The sequence below is a fragment of the Fistularia commersonii genome, chromosome 21 (assembly GCF_037954325.1).
Source record: "Fistularia commersonii isolate RoL2024-O1a breed Wild chromosome 21, RoL_Fcom_v1.0, whole genome shotgun sequence".
In the NCBI taxonomy this organism is placed as follows: Eukaryota; Metazoa; Chordata; class Actinopteri; order Syngnathiformes; family Fistulariidae; genus Fistularia; species Fistularia commersonii.
The window spans coordinates 9,450,454-9,469,370 of NC_141304.1; the positions used below are offsets into that span (position 1 = coordinate 9,450,454).

General features: G+C 40.1%; 1 protein-coding gene across 1 annotated transcript in view; it reads left to right on the top strand.

Moving 5' to 3' along the window:
• LOC147222225 (receptor-type tyrosine-protein phosphatase gamma-like) overlaps nucleotides 1–18,917 on the top strand; it is a 457,121-nt gene that overhangs the window by 324,136 nt on the left and 114,068 nt on the right. Inside the window, exon 6 of the mRNA XM_086168151.1 lies at nucleotides 16,329–16,395. Within this exon, the coding sequence (XP_086024277.1) occupies nucleotides 16,329–16,395 (67 nt within the window). The remainder of the gene's footprint in view (nucleotides 1–16,328; nucleotides 16,396–18,917) is intronic.

The window sequence follows — 18,917 nt, forward strand, 5'->3', positions numbered from 1 at the left end:
CGGCCCGTTGAGTGGAGTGATGGGTGAGCCTGGGTTATTATCAGCTCCATCTCTCTCAATAGGCAGGAATAAAACGTTCATTTGAGGCCATCGATTACCTAAGTGGGCTTTTACTCGGACCATTAAAGCCCAGTTAATACATTCTCCCCTCATTTTCAGTCTCTCTCACTTGGTCTATGTCTTAAGTTTCTCTTACTCTCCTGCTACCAGACTCTTCTTAGGTTTCTCTGTCAGACAAACATGGACCATATCAGCCAATCACAACAGTATTTTTGATGGACTGGTATAAAGCTGCAATATGTGCTCAACAGAATGAATCCCTGCTTGACTGTTTGTCTGCACTCCCTCGCCCCCCCTCCAAAAAAAAAACGAAATAAATTGTCATAAAAGGAGCTGGTAGGTAAGGTAATTGCAAAGTCAGAATCCATTATATTTTGGAGCAGATCCGAACGACGGGGCAGATACGAAAATTGCTTTACTCATTTGGAAAGCTGATAACATTTAACTGACCGCACGTACAAAAGTCAGAATAGGAAGTTTCTTTTTTTCTGTTTTACTCTTGTTGCAAAGTTCAGTTAAATGAAGACTAAAATTCTCAAGAGAAAGGCTTCCACTGTTACATAATGTTACAGGTCAATTACATTTTCACAAAGCACATGTTGCTCCTTGAACCTTGAAATGATAACATTAAGCAACCATCCTGTTTAAACGTGTATGAAGTGAATCTTCTGAAATTCGAAACCTTTTGTCTCTACATTGCCAACAATTGGCAAAGTATTAAAACCATAATACAGATAATGTAATCGCAATTTAACTAATAATTATAAAATATATTTAAGTTGCTTAGAAAATAATTTTGAAAAAAGGTTGACATGGTAAAATATCCATCCATCCATCTTCCCCCATTTATCCGGAGTGGGGCCGTGGGGGCAGCAGCCGGAGCAGTGAGGTCCAGACCTCCCTCTCCCCCGTCACATGGCCCAGCTCCTCTGGGGGGGCCCCAAGGTGTCTCCAGGCCAGCCTGGAGACATAGTCTCTCCAGCGTGTCCTGGGTCTTCCCCCTGGTCTCCTCCCAGATGGACATGCCTGGAATACCTCCCCCGGGAGGCGTCCAGGAGGCATCCTGACCAGATGCCTGAGCCACCTCATCTGACTTCTCTCAAAGCAGCGGCTCTACTCCGAACTCCTCCCGGATGACCGAACTTCTTCCCTGTCTGTAAGAGAGATCTTGCGTAGGAAATTCATTTGCCTAGGAAATTCATTTCGGCCGCTTGTATCCGCGATCCCGTTCTTTCGTGACCATAGGTTCAGCTCGTGACCATAGGTGAGGGTGGGAAAGTAGATCGACCGGTAAATTGAGAGCTTCGCCTTCTGGCTCAGCTAGCTCTTCACAATGACAGACCAGTGCAGAATCCTCATCGCTGCAGACGCCGCTTTTTGACGGCTTCAGCAACTTCAGCCCCAGAAATAGGCGTGTCTGTTCCAGAGTCCCCCAGATCTGCTTCCTAATTGGAAGGCGTTTCAACTTGGTTGAGGAGGTCTCAGAAGTATTCTTGCCACCAATCCACAACATCTCAAGTTGAGGTCAGCAACGCCCTGCTCGCTCCCACTGTACACAGTGCTGACGGAGCACTGCTTCCCGCTCCTGAGCCATCGGATGGTTGATCAGAATCTCCTGGAAGCCCACCGGAGGTCATGCTCCATGGTCTCCCCGAACTCCTCTCACAACCAAGTTTTTGCCTGGGCAACCACCGAAGCGGCTTACTGCTTGGCCTGAGAGCGCCTGTCAGCTGCCTCTGTAGCCCCACAGGCTAGAAAGGCCCGATAGGACTCTTCCTTCATTTTGACGGCATCCCTCAATGCTGGAGTCCACTAGCGGGTTCAAGGGTTGCCTCCCAGACAGGCGCCGACCCGCCTAAGGTATGCTGTTGCCAAGTGCACACACGGACACCTTTATGTCTGAACATGGCATTTGTTATGGACAATCCGTGACGAGCACAGAAGTCCAATAACAAAACATCGCTTGGTGCGTTGAAGTCTTCCACAAGGGAAGGTTGACCGAGGGAGTCCCCAGGAGGAGCGCTCTCTAGCAGCCCCTCTAGGGACCCCAAGAAGGGGTCTTTACCCCCATGAGTAAAGACCAGCCACCTGGCGCTCACCGCCGAGCCCTGTCCCTGGGCCTGGCTCCTGGGGGCAGGGGTCTCAGCAAGGGAAAACTCGATCCAATGGTTTTCTGCTTCATGGGAGGTCTTCTGAGCAAAACTTTATCTGGTTCCTCACCTGGGACCTGTTTGCCTTGTATGACCCTTCCAGGGCCACAAAGCCCCCTAACACCATAGCTTCCAGGATCACTGGGACATGCAAACCTCTCCACCACAGTAAGATGGCAGCTCACAGAGGGGATGGTAAAATATGCAACAACAATTCCAATATTTATTGAAGTAAAGGAAACCTAGGAGACATAATGGACACAATAACAACAAAATATATGATATGATATATTCTATTACTGAAGAATAAATTAACGATGTACAAGAAAATAAAAATTATTAACATAGCTACAATGTAGTAATAATATAAATATAACACCAACAAATACAAATAATAACAGTCTAAGAATTACCACCAACTGCAAACAGTTTCCCATTGCAATGAATAAAAACACATTATCAGTTCCTTAACAACATCGCTGACATTTAAATAATAGTTAGTAAGGATTAAGGTAGTACCACTGGTCAAAGATTAGTATTACTACAACTTAACTACCAGTAACTAATTTTGTCAATTGCTGAAATGAATTCTACTCTAGTTATCTGGGATAAATTCAATGTTCTGTTGTGTAATATGTTTAAAAAGGGTTCCTGTATTTTGAGTGTTTCCATGAGAAATCTAATATGACACCGGATCCCGAGTGTGTGTCTGTTCTGGTTAAATTCAGAGATTCAGAGAAAAACTCGAAGGTGACACGACGCTCTTCGGCGAGAGCTGGACAGCTGCAGCCACAGCTGTTTCCAGCACTAAGTCATCAGTCCTACTCCAACCCTCTCAGTATTTTTAGTGTATTTTAATGCAGTCAAATCTACAGAACAGTTGGTCTGAATGGTATAGTACTCAGTGTTTTGTTTGGAGAAAAGAGACAGTGTGATATATGTTTCAATCGCAGCTCATTAGGAGAAACTGCTGCTGACTGGTGCGGCTGCATGATTCAGAACACTATTTTCCAGAATACAAATTTAAGGTGAAAAATGATGGCTCTTCTGTTAGCTCAGCCATGCTAAGTTTTTTAAACAATCGGGTCATGTAGAGTTAGACGTGATTCAAGTTATCTTAAGCGCTCCGTCTCATGAACCTGAACCTCACCAGGCTGCTGACATGATCACTTTGCTAAATTGTCTCTGTAGACTTTTGTTTCTTTTTGCAAATCCTTGGGAAACCGAGATAAAAATGCAAGTAAAATGTATGCACAAATACGTGATTATATATGATCCCAGTGCAGATATACTCATATTTTGAAGGTTAAAGTTGTTCTGATGCTGACATTGTACCGACTGCAGCCTCCCACACAGCAATTCATAGAGACTATAAAGGTGGTGAAAACAATGCTGTATGTCTCACCCAAGCAGTCTGAGTTTATTCATTCTATACAGTCGTTTCTGCCGTCTTAAAAGGGAAAGTTTTTTTTTTTTTTTTTTTTTTTATCCAGCCCAATACGATGAAGAGCTTATAACTGTTTTGAAAAATAAACAAATTAGTAAATAAATGAGTAAAAATGTGGAATGGGTTGTAAATGCATGCCTCTTGTTCTTTCACCGTTGCAATATATATTCACAAAAGTATGTGATGTGACAATTCACTCACTTGATATTAAGTTTAATACCATCAGTTGAAAGGGAAATAAAATAATCTAAGGGCTCAAAATATTTACATTCATTAATAGTCATGAGAAAAACAGAAAAAAATGTTCATAAACTGATATGCATGCAAGTGAAGTCAATGTTTTAATTCATATGCCGCTACTTTCATCTAATGTTGCAAAAAAATAGCTACAGTAATCCGGTAGGACATTTCTTTATTCTTTTTAACAACTCTGTGATTTTTTTTTCTTTTTTGTTTTTTTACTCACCTTTATAAAAGATTCAACTTCTTTCCCTCAGCTATGTTCATTTCTTTTCTATAACTCCTAACTATATGCGTCATTTTCCGGATACCTTTTTACATATGAAAAAAACAGTACAGTACCACCCAAAACAAATCATGGATTTTGTGGAAATGTGGAACGATGCAGACTGCAGTCTTTGAAAATTTATGTATTCTGTCTCCGTGTTAAAAAGTAGTCAAAGTTTTTACCCTTAATGGGTACATGATCAACTTTCTACTCTGTCCTCGAGTGGGTGTATTACATCGAATCCACAGAAGCGTAGAGGACACATGGCAGGTACGAAGGCAATGATAGTTACAGCTTTTAAAATTGACATATTTATTGTTGTACATAAAATGAGCTTAAATTAGTTTTTGCCCTTTGCGGAGAAACACGGGTTGCCTCACTGACATACGATTGATCGACAAAGTAAAACTAAACTGTCTAAAGCAAGAAAACTAATTGCATAATGTGAGGGCAAGTTGGCCTGCAAAGAAGAATTAAAGCTTAAAAAAAAAAAAAAAAAAAAAAAACAGGAAAGAAACAGTTTTTCCGTGAAGTGACAGCAGCCTTCTGGATCAGCAGACGTTGTAAAAAAAAAAAAGTCATCCCGCTCAACGATGTAGTTTAGGATCCTCAGAACCATGAGCATATGCTGTTTACCGTGGGCATACCCTTTTCTTATCACTGTTTCAATCGTATAATCCTGTCATCTCTTATTTTGTACCAACACAGTCAGCATCTTGCCCGGGTTCCTGCTTTATTCCCTGAGTGTTTCTAAATGAATAACTGAATGTTCCCTCCACTTCGGATTTTTTTATATTATTATTTATTTTTTTTTTTTTTTGCAGACACATTGCTGTTGCCATCGTGTCACATGTTAGTTATATCCTCACATTCATGTTACAGGACAAAGTGGCCCCATCAGCCCGGCTGAGCATAACAATCATGGTTTTATGACCCGCCATTGCGCTGTGCCGCAGTCTCTGATTGAAACAGATACCGGTAAACAGCTATCATTGCCATTTTATTTGCTTATTTACAGCGCGGCATGTTTCCACACTCCACCGCCATCGGCGGCTTGTAAAAATTGTGGCTGGGCCGGGGTGTAATCTCATGGAGCTTTCCTTAACATGACTATCTCATTTCACATGACCCTGTGCTGTGGGAATTTTCGTCTAGTATTATACGGTAAAGAGAGAAACGTATAAGAGGTAAATCCGGCGTATAGCTGTGTCTGAGGGTTATCAAGGAAGCTGCAGAAGCAGGAGCGCAGAAAAAATGAAGCGGAAACATGTTTCACAACATCCCAGTCCAGACGGGATTGATTGATTTTGTAATGTTTCTGCTGGGTCTTGTACAGTGATTTACTCTGTGTGCACTGTGCAGGTGTCTTAGAGTTATAAGAGAAAGAGTTGTTTTCAGGAGGCAGACTATTGGCAAAATTAAAAATAGTGGTGCCAAATCACTGTATTGCCTGTGTGTGTGTGTGTCTGTGTGTGTGTGTGTGTGTGTGTGTGTGTGTGTGTGTGTGTGTGTGTGTCTGTGAGTATGAGCGAGATGATTTTTTTCTCTGTTCCAAGTCATTTGGAACAACTGCAATGAGCTGCAACCGAGTTTTATTTGGAACTTGATGACAAAGTGTCAAAAGCATTGGACTTCAGCTCCCAGTCACAGTTTGTGTTTGTGTGTGTGTGTGTGTGTGTGTGTGTGTGTGTGTGCTCTAATTGTGTGGATGTGGATGTGCTCTAAGTTCAATTATACTTCTTATTTTAGCAATGTAATCTTACTAACTTCCTGTAGAAACGGATGAGCAATGATTATAAAGGGCTCTCAGTGATATTATTTTTTTGTGTTTGTATGTGGGTGTATTTGTGTGCGCCATGTTCATTTTACAAAATATACTTCTAGGTTCTCTTTTTCTTTTTAGTTTAGTTTTAAGATTAGATTATGCTTATGATTTGTGTTCTATTGGTCTCGGGTCAGGGCTAAAATGGACAAATACAGAGGAAAAAAAAAGCATATATAGTGGGGCAAAAAAGGATTTAGTCAGCTACCACTTGTGCATGTTCTTGTACTTAAAAAAATAAGAGAGGCCTGTAATTTTCATCATAAGTGCACTTCAACTATGAGAGACAGAAAGGGAAAAAAAAATCCAGAAAATCATGTTGTCTGAGATTTAAAGAATTTTAAAGAATCCAAATTGTGGTGGAAAATAAGTATTTGGTCAAACCTATGGGTGGCAAGGACAAAGGTCAAATGTTTTCTGTGAGTCTTCACAAGGTTTTTACATAATTTTGTTGGTATTTTGGCCCATTCCTCCATGCAGCTCTCCTCTAGAGGAGTGATGTTTTGGGGTTTTCAGTGGCTGGGCCACTCCAGGACCTTGAAATGTTTCTTACAAAGCCACTCCTTCATTGCTCGGGCAATGTGTTTGGGATCATTGCTATGCTGAAAGACCCAGCCATGATTCATCTTCACTGCCCTTGCTGATAGAAGGAGGTTTTCACTCAGAATCACATGATACATGGCCCCATTCATTCTTTTTTTTTACTTTAAACGGATCAGTTGTCCTGGTCCCTTCCCAGAAAAACAGCTCCAAAGGATGATATTTCCACAGCCATGCTTCACAGTAGGTATGGTGTTATTTGGTTACAACTCAGCATTTTTTTACCAAAAAGTTCTATTTTGGTTTCATCTGACCATAGGACATTCTCCCAATCCTTTTCTGGATCCAAATTATCTCTAGCAAACTTCAAGTAGTGTGTTACTGATGGTAGCCTTTGTTACTTTGGTCCCAGCTCTCTGCAGGTCATTCACCAGGTCCCCCCGTGTGCTTCTGCAATTTTTGCTCACCGTTCTTGTGATCATTTCGACCCCACGGGGCGAGATCTTGCGTGGAACCCCAGATTGAGGGATATTATCAGTGGTCATGTATGTCTTCCATTTTCTAGTAATTGCTCCCACAGTTGATTTTTCCTCACCAAGTTTCTTACCTATTGCAGATTCAGTCTTCGCAGCCTGGTGCAGGTCTACCATTTTGTTTCTGGTGTCTTTTGACAGCTCTTTGGTCTTGGCCACAGCGGGGTTTGGAGTGTGACTGTTTGAGGTTGTGGGCAGGTGTCTTTTATACTGATAACCAGTTCAAACAGGTCCCATTAATATGTGTGGAGGACAGAGGAGCCCCTGAAAGAAGAAGTTCCAGGTCTGTGAGAGCCAGACATCTTGCTTGTTTGTAGGTGATCAAATACTTATTTTACTGAGGAATTTTCCAATTAATTCATAAAAAAATCCTACAATGTGATTTCCTGGATTTTTTCCCCTCGTTCTGTCTCTCATAGTTAAAGTGTACCTATCTTTTCAAGTAGGAGGACTTGCACATTTGGTGGCTGAGGAAATACTGTTTTGCCCAACTGTACACACACACACACACACACATACACACACACACACACACACACACACACACACACACACACACATATATATATATATATATATATATATATATATAGGGTATTCTAGGAATACCAGCGAGTGAATGGCAACAGAGATCAAGATAGTAAAAGTGTGTGCATGTGTGTGTGCAAACCTACATGTGTGTGCAAACATACATGTGTGTGCATGCCTGGGTATATATGTGTGTGAGAGAAAGAGTCGCTGCTAATTAAATCATAAAGGACTAAGTTGACCTCAGTCGTAAAGCTAATGCTAACTGATTCAGACAAGATAATTAAGAATTATGAAAACTGACATTCATTAATTGCTTGCTTGTCATTGAGGCTGTAAAGGAGAGACGCTTGTGTTTTAGGTTGCATTAAATACCCTTTTTTTTTTAAATTGGATCTTTTCATTTTTATTTTTTTTTTTCATGTGACCGATATAAACAAAGCCATTTGGATTGTTCAAAGTACGGTGCATGAAACCGGAGATCATCCTCAAGAAAGACACATGGAACACACGCGCACACGAGCAGAGCCTTCCTCGCTTCTAGGCCGAGTCAAAATTAATTAAACTTAATTATATTTAAATCGCATAATTCGCTGCAGGTCATGATACAGTCTTTTTTTTTTTTTTGTCATACATTTCAGAAGATGTCGCAGAGCTGATTGCTAAACTGATTATGTTTTAGTTCTCTACACTGATGGGATAATAAAACCTGTCTTCCTGGGTGATTGGTCTTGCTAAGCCCTCTCCTGAGTGATGGGTGCCCTATTTATTACACGCCATCACTCAGCCTGAAAATGTCATCGACCACCACCCTCTCGCCACATAACACCTGCATTCCTTTTTTGGGGGGGATTTTGATAATTTATCATCTTAAGATCTGATCTCTATTTTTTTTGATACGGTAACAGAATAGTGCTCATATATGCAATTTTGCAATGATTCAAGGGGAACCTGCTGACTTTGAGTTAAGGTCATTTTGAGACAATTAAATGGATACTTGAATACATAACACCGCAGCGGGGATGATGACTTGCGCGGAGGTAAATAACTTGTTTTTTTTGGGAGAAAAAAAAAAACGATGACATTGGTGAAACACAAGTTCATTTTTGACACTGATCTTATACAATCTTGCCCTTTATTAGGTCTTGCGGTGAGGGACCTGGCCGAATGAGTCAGTTCCACAAACAGAATGGAAAAGAACGGTCATTGTCATTGAACTAGTCAACTCTAAGATTTAACCTTTTCAAGTAGTAGCACCTTAAAACCAGTGGCGGGCCGTGCATTTTACACCTAGGCCTTCAGTATTGTTCCGAATCAATCCAACCCCCAATTATTTGTTTATGGCTTTAAAAATGCATCTTATTATGGAGAAATGCAGTATAAAGAGAGTTGCATCGTGGATAGATAACTCCTGTAGTGTTAAAATTGGCCCGAGGGAACGTATCACATGACCACAAAGGGATGCCCAACCCTATACTCTTCCACCAACACCCGCCACGTATAATCGATCACAACAAATAATGGCTGAAATGTGATTGGTTAAATGCTTTAATATGAAAATGCACGTCCGGAAGTGGCACAACCAGGGGACGAGCAATGAAAGGAAGTGAACAGACCCTTTGGAATTATTTAATAAGTAGTCCTGGACAAAATATAATTATATCTGTGATTCAGAATATTTTTTGGGCCAGCAGAGAAGGCCTTGCAGGCCCTGACGGCTCACCACTGCTTCAAAGGCGCTGTCATGTTCTTTGGCAACGTGAATCTTTCGCTAACACGAAGGTGTCCGTGAGAATGGCCTGCATCCGACAAATTGCAGACAAAGGATGATGCAAAACAAATGACCACGGTTTTGTAACCTATGATTATAGCCCGTGTGTGATCTGCCTGGGCGAATATCTGCACGCGCTGCAAATGGCAAAGAACATGTGCAGCTTGCCCACATAGCTTTTGTCCTCTCATTTGTTTTCAGCATGTAGGTTGCAAGAGCTTTGTCTATAAATAAAACCTTTTCCAAGGTAAAAGAGTTGGTGTAGGTTTCTCACCCGGTCTTACGTGTTCAAAGCGTGTGCTTCATCTCTGTAGCCACAAACCTGAAGGATGAATTCAAATAGTCGAACCACAGGTCAGGAATGATGAACCCGCCGATGCCCTTTTATCTGACCATCAGGGTTTCAGTTAGGGATACACAATGTGATGGCATTTTTTGACTTAATATGCTTTACAATGCTTTTCTTTCCCCTTTTTCAAATCTCTCAAATACCGAGCATGTACTTTTATTTCAAAGGAAAATGTGGTAAGTACTTCAAATGAGGCTATTCGAAAAGGACATGGATATAAAGTAACAACACAATGGAGTTAGATTTTCACAAAAATATATGTTTTCTGCATGTTTTCAATGTGCGTGAAGCAGATAAAATACCAAAATAATGAATTTCCGTGGACTTCGAACTAAATCTACCTTTTTTTTTTTTTGTTTTGATCTAAGGCCTGGTTCTCTTTTGTCACTTCTAAAACAAAAGAAAAGAGGACCATTAATAATGCTGGAAATGCCCCCAGAACTATCATGCAGGGACAGAATTTACCTTTTTGTCTTGATCTAAGAATAAAGGTCTGATCCTCTTTTGTCAGTTCTAAAACTAAAAAGAGACAGACCATAAAAGAAAAGCTGGCATTGCCCCTGGATCTACCATCTACCATCTAACTTGGTTTTTCTTTCTTGTATAGACTGAAGGATGAAACACCAGTCAGACTAATGAATCCAGAAGAGTCATAGAACAGTATAATTCCACCTGGAACCATCATATAAGTACTAAATTGCCTTGTGTGTGTGTGTGTGTGTGTGTGTGTGTGTGTGTGTGTGTGTGTGTGTGTGTCTTGCCCTATGAATAAAGCCTAATCTTTTTTTGTCAGGTCTGAACCCAATGTCTCAAGGACAATAAATAATGCCGCGGTTACACCTGGAATTATGAGGAAGTGAATTCATCTTTCGCTCTTCAGACTTAAGGATTAAAATAAAAGTGAAATCAATTCCAGCCAGGGTTTATCCTCATCTCCCTCCGCCTGCTGACAAATTGATCACTGGCGTCGTTGCTAACTCTGCACTCCCCTTTGAAAGAAGTCCAACCTTTACATTACATTACATCGTTGATTCATCAGCACCTTATGTTGCCAAAGGCAAAAGAAGGGGATGAGTGTCTCTCACATGCAAAAAAAAAAAGGATGCAGTTAAGAGTGTTGGATGGATGACACTGGCGGGAAGGGATATGATGATAATGAGAGAAAGAGAGGGAGAGAACGTCGGTTGAGGGAAGAGTTACGAGGACGTGTCACACGGTGGTGCGTTGTACTTTCTTTTTGTCTGATTTGTCACTGCAGTGGCCCATCCCTGGAGAAAAACTAAGAAAGGACTGCAAAAAAAAAAGAGTGAGAGATACAGGATTTAAAGAAGAAGTAGGGGAATATAGGGAGAGAGTAGGACATGGTGATGTGAGGCCCTATGGCTGAGCTCCTCCTGGGACCAGCCTGTGGGCTTTCAGACACAAACATTAATAATGAAACGGTAATTCCCTGCGTCCTCTTTTCTTTCTCTCCTCCTCACTGTCTCTGTCTGTCATTCTCCCTCTGTGTCTACAGGGCTACCCCTTATTTCCTTTTAATCTCCAATCCTAAGGAAAGTATTTCCTCCTCTCACCCACTTTTCTGTCTTCAATTGTCTCAAAATGAACAAAATGAAACCTCCGTATATTGCGGTTGCCTTTTTTTTTTTTTTTTTTAAATCAACTTTTGCCATGATTTGAAACAAAAACTTGCAATCTATTGCTTCGGGGGGTGGATACTCTGAGTTTCCTTTTAGAAATGATTAAAGTTTCTTTGTTTCGACAAAGTTACCCCCCCGGAGTTACAGTTTTGGGACATGGATTGAAATTTTTTTTCCGCAGCTGCTTAACATGACAGTTCAGAATGAGCCAGTCGCTGCAGCTGCATCTTTCTGCATATATAGTTTGAAGGACACCTTTTGTGATCGCGGTATAAAAAAATGCAGGACACCTTGACTTTGGGTCCCATCGCTCTGCTACTTATATAAAGTCTGATGTAATGATGAGGGGGTGAACAGGTTCACCCGTTGCGAAAGGGTGCTCATTGTTTCACTCGCCCTGAAATCATTATCGTTTTTCTGAAAGCCCCGTCTTGGTAACAGCTAAATCAAGCTACTGCTAAGAATTCTTAACCTAATTTCCTTGTTCAAATGCGCATTGCACATTTGAAATAAATGTATCTTAAAAGAATAACTGAGAACTTAGAAATCCCTTAAACCTGCTTGTCTGTGGCGGTTGTCAGTCATTCAGGTCATGGAAATCTTCTTTTCATAGCAGCTGGACACAAATTTCTTCATGTTTCACCCCTCATCCGAGAGGTTTCCTCAGTTCTGATGACCCGTGGAGAATTTCTGAATATAACCGCCAGGGTTTTGGGCGGGTCTAGGTAATGTTGGCTTGTTATGTAAATGTAGGAGTCAGTCGTCAGAATCGAGGTCTAAGGGAGTTGTTATACAAATGGTGGTGTCATTTGTTGGGGACAAATGGACAACTATGCTGTATACCGTCACTTGCACTGAGGATCGTAATGATATCTACATCGCCAGAGCCAACAATTCAGACATCGTGTTCCACCTACACCTGAAGGACAAGGGCCTTTCTTTAGAAGACAGTAATGTTCGTATTTTTTCCTGACAGAGAATACAGATGGTACTAAATCTAGTTCTGTTTATCTAAAGAGAAAAAAAAAAAACATCTCTGAACAGAGGCCTTAGACACAACCTTTTACAAAATGATGACGCTTTATTGGGATCAATACCAAGACGGATTTGCACAGACGGACCAGGCCCATCTGTACCCGCCAAACAACCGGGAAAGATTCACCACCAGAACCAATCCCCCTGGTAACTTCCATATGAGCCTCACTTAATGTGATCGAACAGGTTTCACTCCTTGGTTTAGCCTTACCTTTTCACATTCCAATCCAGGTAATCCCACAAAAGTTGCTCTTTTGTCCCAACGAACAACAGCTTATATTTGGAATCTCCCCACAGATCATCAGAATTGAAGAAGCCTCTGGTATGAGGGATGAAACATGAAGAAATTCAAGTCCAATTGCTACGACAAAAACTTAACAAGAACTTAAACCCGCTGTTTTCCACACAATAACACCTTTGTTACTAAATTCGTCTAAAAAACATCATTATTCATGAAAATATATTTCTTAAGATTACTTTATATATATATAAATATATTTCTCCTCCTCGAATAAAGCTATATCTCGACACAGGGGCAGTAGGACGCACATTCATTAACTCATGGATTTTTTTGCTACTATTTATTATCTTTATTGCTTTACCTCAAGGTCATGGGGACGCTGGACCCTATCCTAGCTAGCGATCGCAGGGCAAACATATAGAGGCAAACAACCGTTCACTCTTATTCACGGGGCAATATCGGGTCTTTTTGGATTATGGATGATAACTGGAGGAAACCCATGCATTCAGAGCCCCCCTTTTGTTTGCTTGGGAATCGAACCGAAGTTCTTTTTCGCTGTGAGGCGGAAGCTGCGCCAGCATGCCGCCCAGTAGGACGAACAGTGAGAGCCAATTACAAGCTGGAAAACTGATGTGAAGGCAAATATAGGAGACATTGTCATGGACTTTGTGTGCATCTTTAACATGTAATAGGCAATTAGACTCCATTACTACTTCCTGGTGTTTGTGCTGACTATGTGAGGCAGAGACACCAAAGCTACATCAGAGAAACGGCACCAATAGACCGGCCCTTCTCCCAGCAGACATTTTGACTTGCATAATCAGGAAAAGTGCAGGCATGAATATCAACATTAAAATGGCTCAGTTTCAATATTTGTTAAAGGAAACCATATTTGTGAGTAAGCATGACAGCGGAGGCACCAGGCTGACTCAAATAAACAGCCTAAAAGAAGATCTTTCTTACATTTCTAACTGTGAGAAGTCAGAGAATCACAATTTACCTTTTTAAAATGCGTTCATTCGTTATCTATTTATTTTGTGATCATGTTTTGGTTATCATATTCTACAAGAAGAGCCAACTAGTCTCTCTAACGTGTGCTTTTCCATGAAATGTTGATAATATGAACATTTTAAGCCATACTTAACTTACTAACACAGCAAGCACAATTGCATGTTTTCACAAACACACACACACAAACAAACAGAAGTTAATGTATATGGATTAATCGGTAAATGCATAAGTGCAAATCTGGCTTAAGATCTCTCCGGAAGCCCCAATGGATCAGTAAGATTACTGGTTACCACCAGTATCTTGAGATTAAGGTACTTTACAAAGAATAGGTGGGACTGTGCTGCCATGTTCAGTCTTGCTCAACTATTCGCGCTTATCATATAAAATGTGATAGTTAAGCTTTGTTTGGCAAGGGATTCGCAAAATAGGTATTAAAAAGCCTGTCATCTAGGCTTCAGTGTTAGAATTGAATAAGGTCCTGGGTTGTTTCATTTTTTAAAACTGATTTCACAGTGAATATCTCTGGATTCCATGTGTCTGCCTGAATATACTCTGGGACTGCAGAGAGGGAACACAAACAGAAGAGGAGTGAACAAGACGGTTTGACATGTCCTCACTTTTTTTAACCTTACAGAGAGCAGCAGAGGGGAAAAGGTGTATAGCAATTCCCTTTAAAAAAAACCTACTTTTACAAAATAAACCTCAGTTAAAAAAAGGATGTACTCATAAAAGGAACGTCAGTAGTATGGTACTTGCATAAGTGATTATATCAATGTCTGAGACGGTCATGCATTCTCTTGAAATGTAAATTTTGAGCTTTTAGTCTTTTAGAAGTCTTTTCTGAGTCAAACTGTTTTACTGTATGATTAACATTACCCATCATCCCTCAATCAAATTGATGACAGTCATTTTCTGCCCATTTGAACAACACGCCATTCAAATGCCTTCCCAGAGGTGTTTCCAAGGACGTACTTGAAGCAAACTATTATGCAAAAGTATTTATGCAGCCCAATAAAATAATCCACCCACCTATTTTTTTATTCTCCCTTTTGGTCTTTTTTTTTTTTATTATTTTCAATGCGCGATGCCATTCAAAACGCAGCACTTAGAAAAAGATCTTTTTATTTGCATGGTAATGTTTATTTGCGGCATTAACATGTTCAAAAGCACATTATAAGTATATTTATACATATAGGTATATATAATTCATGTAATAAGTATCCCTATCACCGTTATGTTTTAACATTTATGTGTTTGATTTTTTTTTTTTAATTACAGGTCATGTTGTGAGGCATTTTGCTGCCATTTTCCCCAAAACTTTTTTCTGTGCTTGAATTAATTGAATTTCACATCTCCATGATGACAATGACACTCAAATAAGAGACAATCTTAACTTGTGAGTTCCTATGACATCATGTGCTCTTAGAGATCAGAGGGAGAGATCCTCTGAGAGCTTGTTGATTGCTGCTGTTTTTTTTCGCCGTAATTGTAGTGCACTTATTTTCTCTGCACCGCGTCTGGGTTTTCCTCTCCCCCACTGCCACTTTAACAGATGTGTCTGTCTCCTGTTTATCTGTCGTCCTCACCCTTTCGTTTGAAACACGTGCCGTGGCACCGTTGACAGGTCGGAGCTCAAGTCAGCCAGACGGGCTTTTGCAACCCCTGCATTCTTTTTTTACGTGTGATATTTGCAGACAATTGAAAGAAATCACGTGCTAGCAAACAGGGAGTTTGCTAAGACATACAGATCAGCTCATTTAGGACAAACGTGCATGTATTTGTCATAGTTGTGTGCCATTGAAGGGGGAAAATAACTGCAAAGCTACATTTGAGGGAGCAAGACAGCCCAATAAAATGGGCAGGAGAGTCGCTATAGTTCAGTAGAAAAAGAGATTTTGATATATAGCGTGACGATATTTCGGATTTATGGGAGCAATTCCGATGTTTCGTGGTGAGTTCTTCATTCCTAAGAGAAGTATTAGCCACCCTACACACAAGTGTTTGATGTGGAAAATAGCAATAACTGGAGGAAAGCCATGCACTCAAGGTAGGCACATAAAAGACCACCTGGTGTTGAATATTATTATTTGTGAATCTGGTTCACCATGCTCATCCCTGTCATTCATGAGACCGAGAGTGGACCATCATTCTGCACGGGCTATATTTATGACACTAAAATAAACTTTGAGGTATGAAAATAAAGACACTTTGAAAACCCCAAGCCTGTCGGGGGACAGACATCATGAGAATCAATTCAACAATTTCCTTCGGGATAAATAAAGTTGTTCTCTCTCTCAATCCAGAGCGCCGGGCCTTTTGCTGTGTCTAGACACGTATGGAAATCACATGATGAGCGGCAGCAACATGTGATGCAAACGTGCTGTTTCTGACCTAGAAACAGCAATCACAAAGAAGCACACGCACGCTTTAACATCCACATGCATACATAGAGATGCAAACGTGAAAAGATCAGAAATTGATAGAATTTAACAAACATAGTGTAAATATATATATTTAATATATAGAGATATAGATAGATATATACATTTATCATTTTATCTATCTATCTATATCTAAATATATATATATATATAGAGAGAGAGAGAGAGAGATATCCATGTCATCCAGTTTCTTATTTAAAGACAGTCGTCATTCAAGCAGTTAAAGATGATTTTGCTTTGTGTGTTTTTCAGGTGGGAGGAAGAGACAATCCTGCTGTCAACCCTATAATACACGGCCTGAAGGGCGTGGTGCACCACGGTGAGTCTGTCTTTTCTTTAAGTTGAATTATGAATGATGCCTAAACCAATATTCCATTCTATAATTCAGTATTGGCCCAAGTCAAAGATACACCGTATTGTTTCTGCCCTCCCTTTTGCATTTTAAAGCCTCTCTTGCATTTCAATGGCTTTATTTGACAGACGTCACTTTCACCATTTGTTGTAGTCCTTCCAGGGATGATTGAGTCATTTACTGTGAAGAAGACCACCTTTTTTTTTTTTTTTTTTGGAAGAAGCTTAAAAGTTAAAACCCAGGGGACAGTCTGCAAGAGTTTTATCAACTTATAAGAGAAAAGGTTATAGCAATAAGTAGAAGGGCACTCTGCTATGTGCATACCTATATCAAGTCTTTCAAAGAAAAGAAAGAAAAAAAAGAATGGAAGAAGAGGCTGATGATCTGCCACATAAAACAATTCCTCCTTGACTTGTGCCTTGCACTTGTAATAAGACCCCTGATTTTTTGGTTATTTATTTGCAATTCTTTTTTTTAAACATGTTTACATGTATACTCTTGCATATTATAACAATATAAACTAGCTGTTGTACCGACCGGAATGTTAAAACGGAGCATATAGCCCTCACAGCAGATGCTGATCCTTATAATATTTTAATGTGGTCTCACTGCTGGATGATAAACTACTTTATAACGTATGAAATCAAAGCAGGGAAACATCTGTCTGCAAGGGTCACTTGACAGATCATGTGATATACCATTGTATCCTACATAAGAATAAGAACAATAAGAACAACGTTATTAATCCCGAAGGAAATTGCAGATATACATATACATACATCACGATATACATAGTTTAAAAAAGGAGAAAAATCGACCGAATGCATATGTTTTTACAGAAAGGTTTAGCCCGGGGATGTCAGGGAGGAGGTTCGATCAGGCTCGCAGGATAATTTGAGAGTGAAAAAATGCATACAAGACAAGGATTAATTTTTGTAATTAAATGCAATTCAAGAATTTTCCATTAGGGGGCACACTATTTTGGTCAGAGTAGAAGACAAGCTGCATCACTGCGACAGACCGATCAGCAGACGTTTTATTTTTTACCCTGTTCTCTCCCTCCCAGCTACTCCCTCATTAGCCAAAATGAAAAAAACTCCCTCATCAAAACAGAGAAAAGTAAATAAAGAGTGTAGAATTTTCAAAGAAAAATGGACTACGTCCTAATTATTTACGGAGACGCACAGGAAACCTTTGTGCTTGCTGTGTTTGCAACAAGTTTCGGCATTTAAGGAATATAATATTCAGCGCCACTACGAGACTACCAGCGAAAAATATAACAGTTTGCAAGGACGACTGAGATAAGATCAACGAATTGCTGGCGGGTCTGAGGAAACAGCGGTCCACTTTTACCGATAGCCGAGAAATCAGTGAAGCAGCGGTAAAAGTCTGCCACCTAATTGCTAGCGAAAATGTCCAATTTAATGTTAGTAACCAGCTTCACTACAAAAGAGTATGGTGGAATTCTACTGCTCATGCAACTCCATACATTTTCAGTATGTATTGTATGTGTATGCATGTATGAAGTTTACACATTTACAGGACAGGTGAATACTTTCTCCCTGACACATTTTATAGCACTCTCTTTAGTTTGTAAGGTGAAGGCAGGGATTCAATTTAGATTTTATATGCACATATGTAAATGGTTTAAAAATCCCTTCCTTTATAAGTCTCATTTAATCTTAAAGTGCATTTCTATATTTTTAAATACCAATCGCTTGTTAAAGTTTTGTGCCTTTGTACGATCAGTGGAATCAGTTGCAATGCATACATGGGAACGAGAAAGGAAATTACACGTTTGTCTAAGGAAATATGAGGTGTTTCATGAAATGTTTTCTAAAAGGATTGTTCATTAAATTCCAATATTTTCCTTGTACTTCTTTACACCAAAACGGAGGAAAGACATGATATTTTAGTTATCTATTGCTGAGTATGCTATCATTTAAATGGTCAGGCCCACTTGACATCGTCCTAAGCCGTATGTGGCCCGCGATGAGAAATGAATTTGACACCCCGGTCTCGCCTATAAAGGATTTAGCCTCATCTGATACTACTCACCCATTTCCAAAGAAATAATCAAATCATCTTTAATACCACAGTGCAGAAAGAAATATGTGATTAAGTATGTTGATGCTGTGCTTTTGCTGAGAGCGAATGCGCCTTATTGTGAGCAGCATAGCCAGAAAATATTTCAGCGGCCTGAAGTGCGCGGTAAGATGCAGAATGCTCATTGTTCTCTCCCTAGGAATCTTTTCTGAGACACTAGAAGCAGCTGCGTTTACTGGAAGCTCGCGGAGACACTATTAAACTGACCTATGAGGAAATGTCTTTTATTACTGTCTCAGTGCCCCTCTGATGGTATAAAGTGTTCATTTGTGAACCATCACTGCTTGTTTCTAAACAGTTCTGCTCATTTTATGTTATTTTTATTTGCCCAGACCATCCCGACGGCATGTCTGGATGAAGAAAAACAAATAGATAGAAAGCTG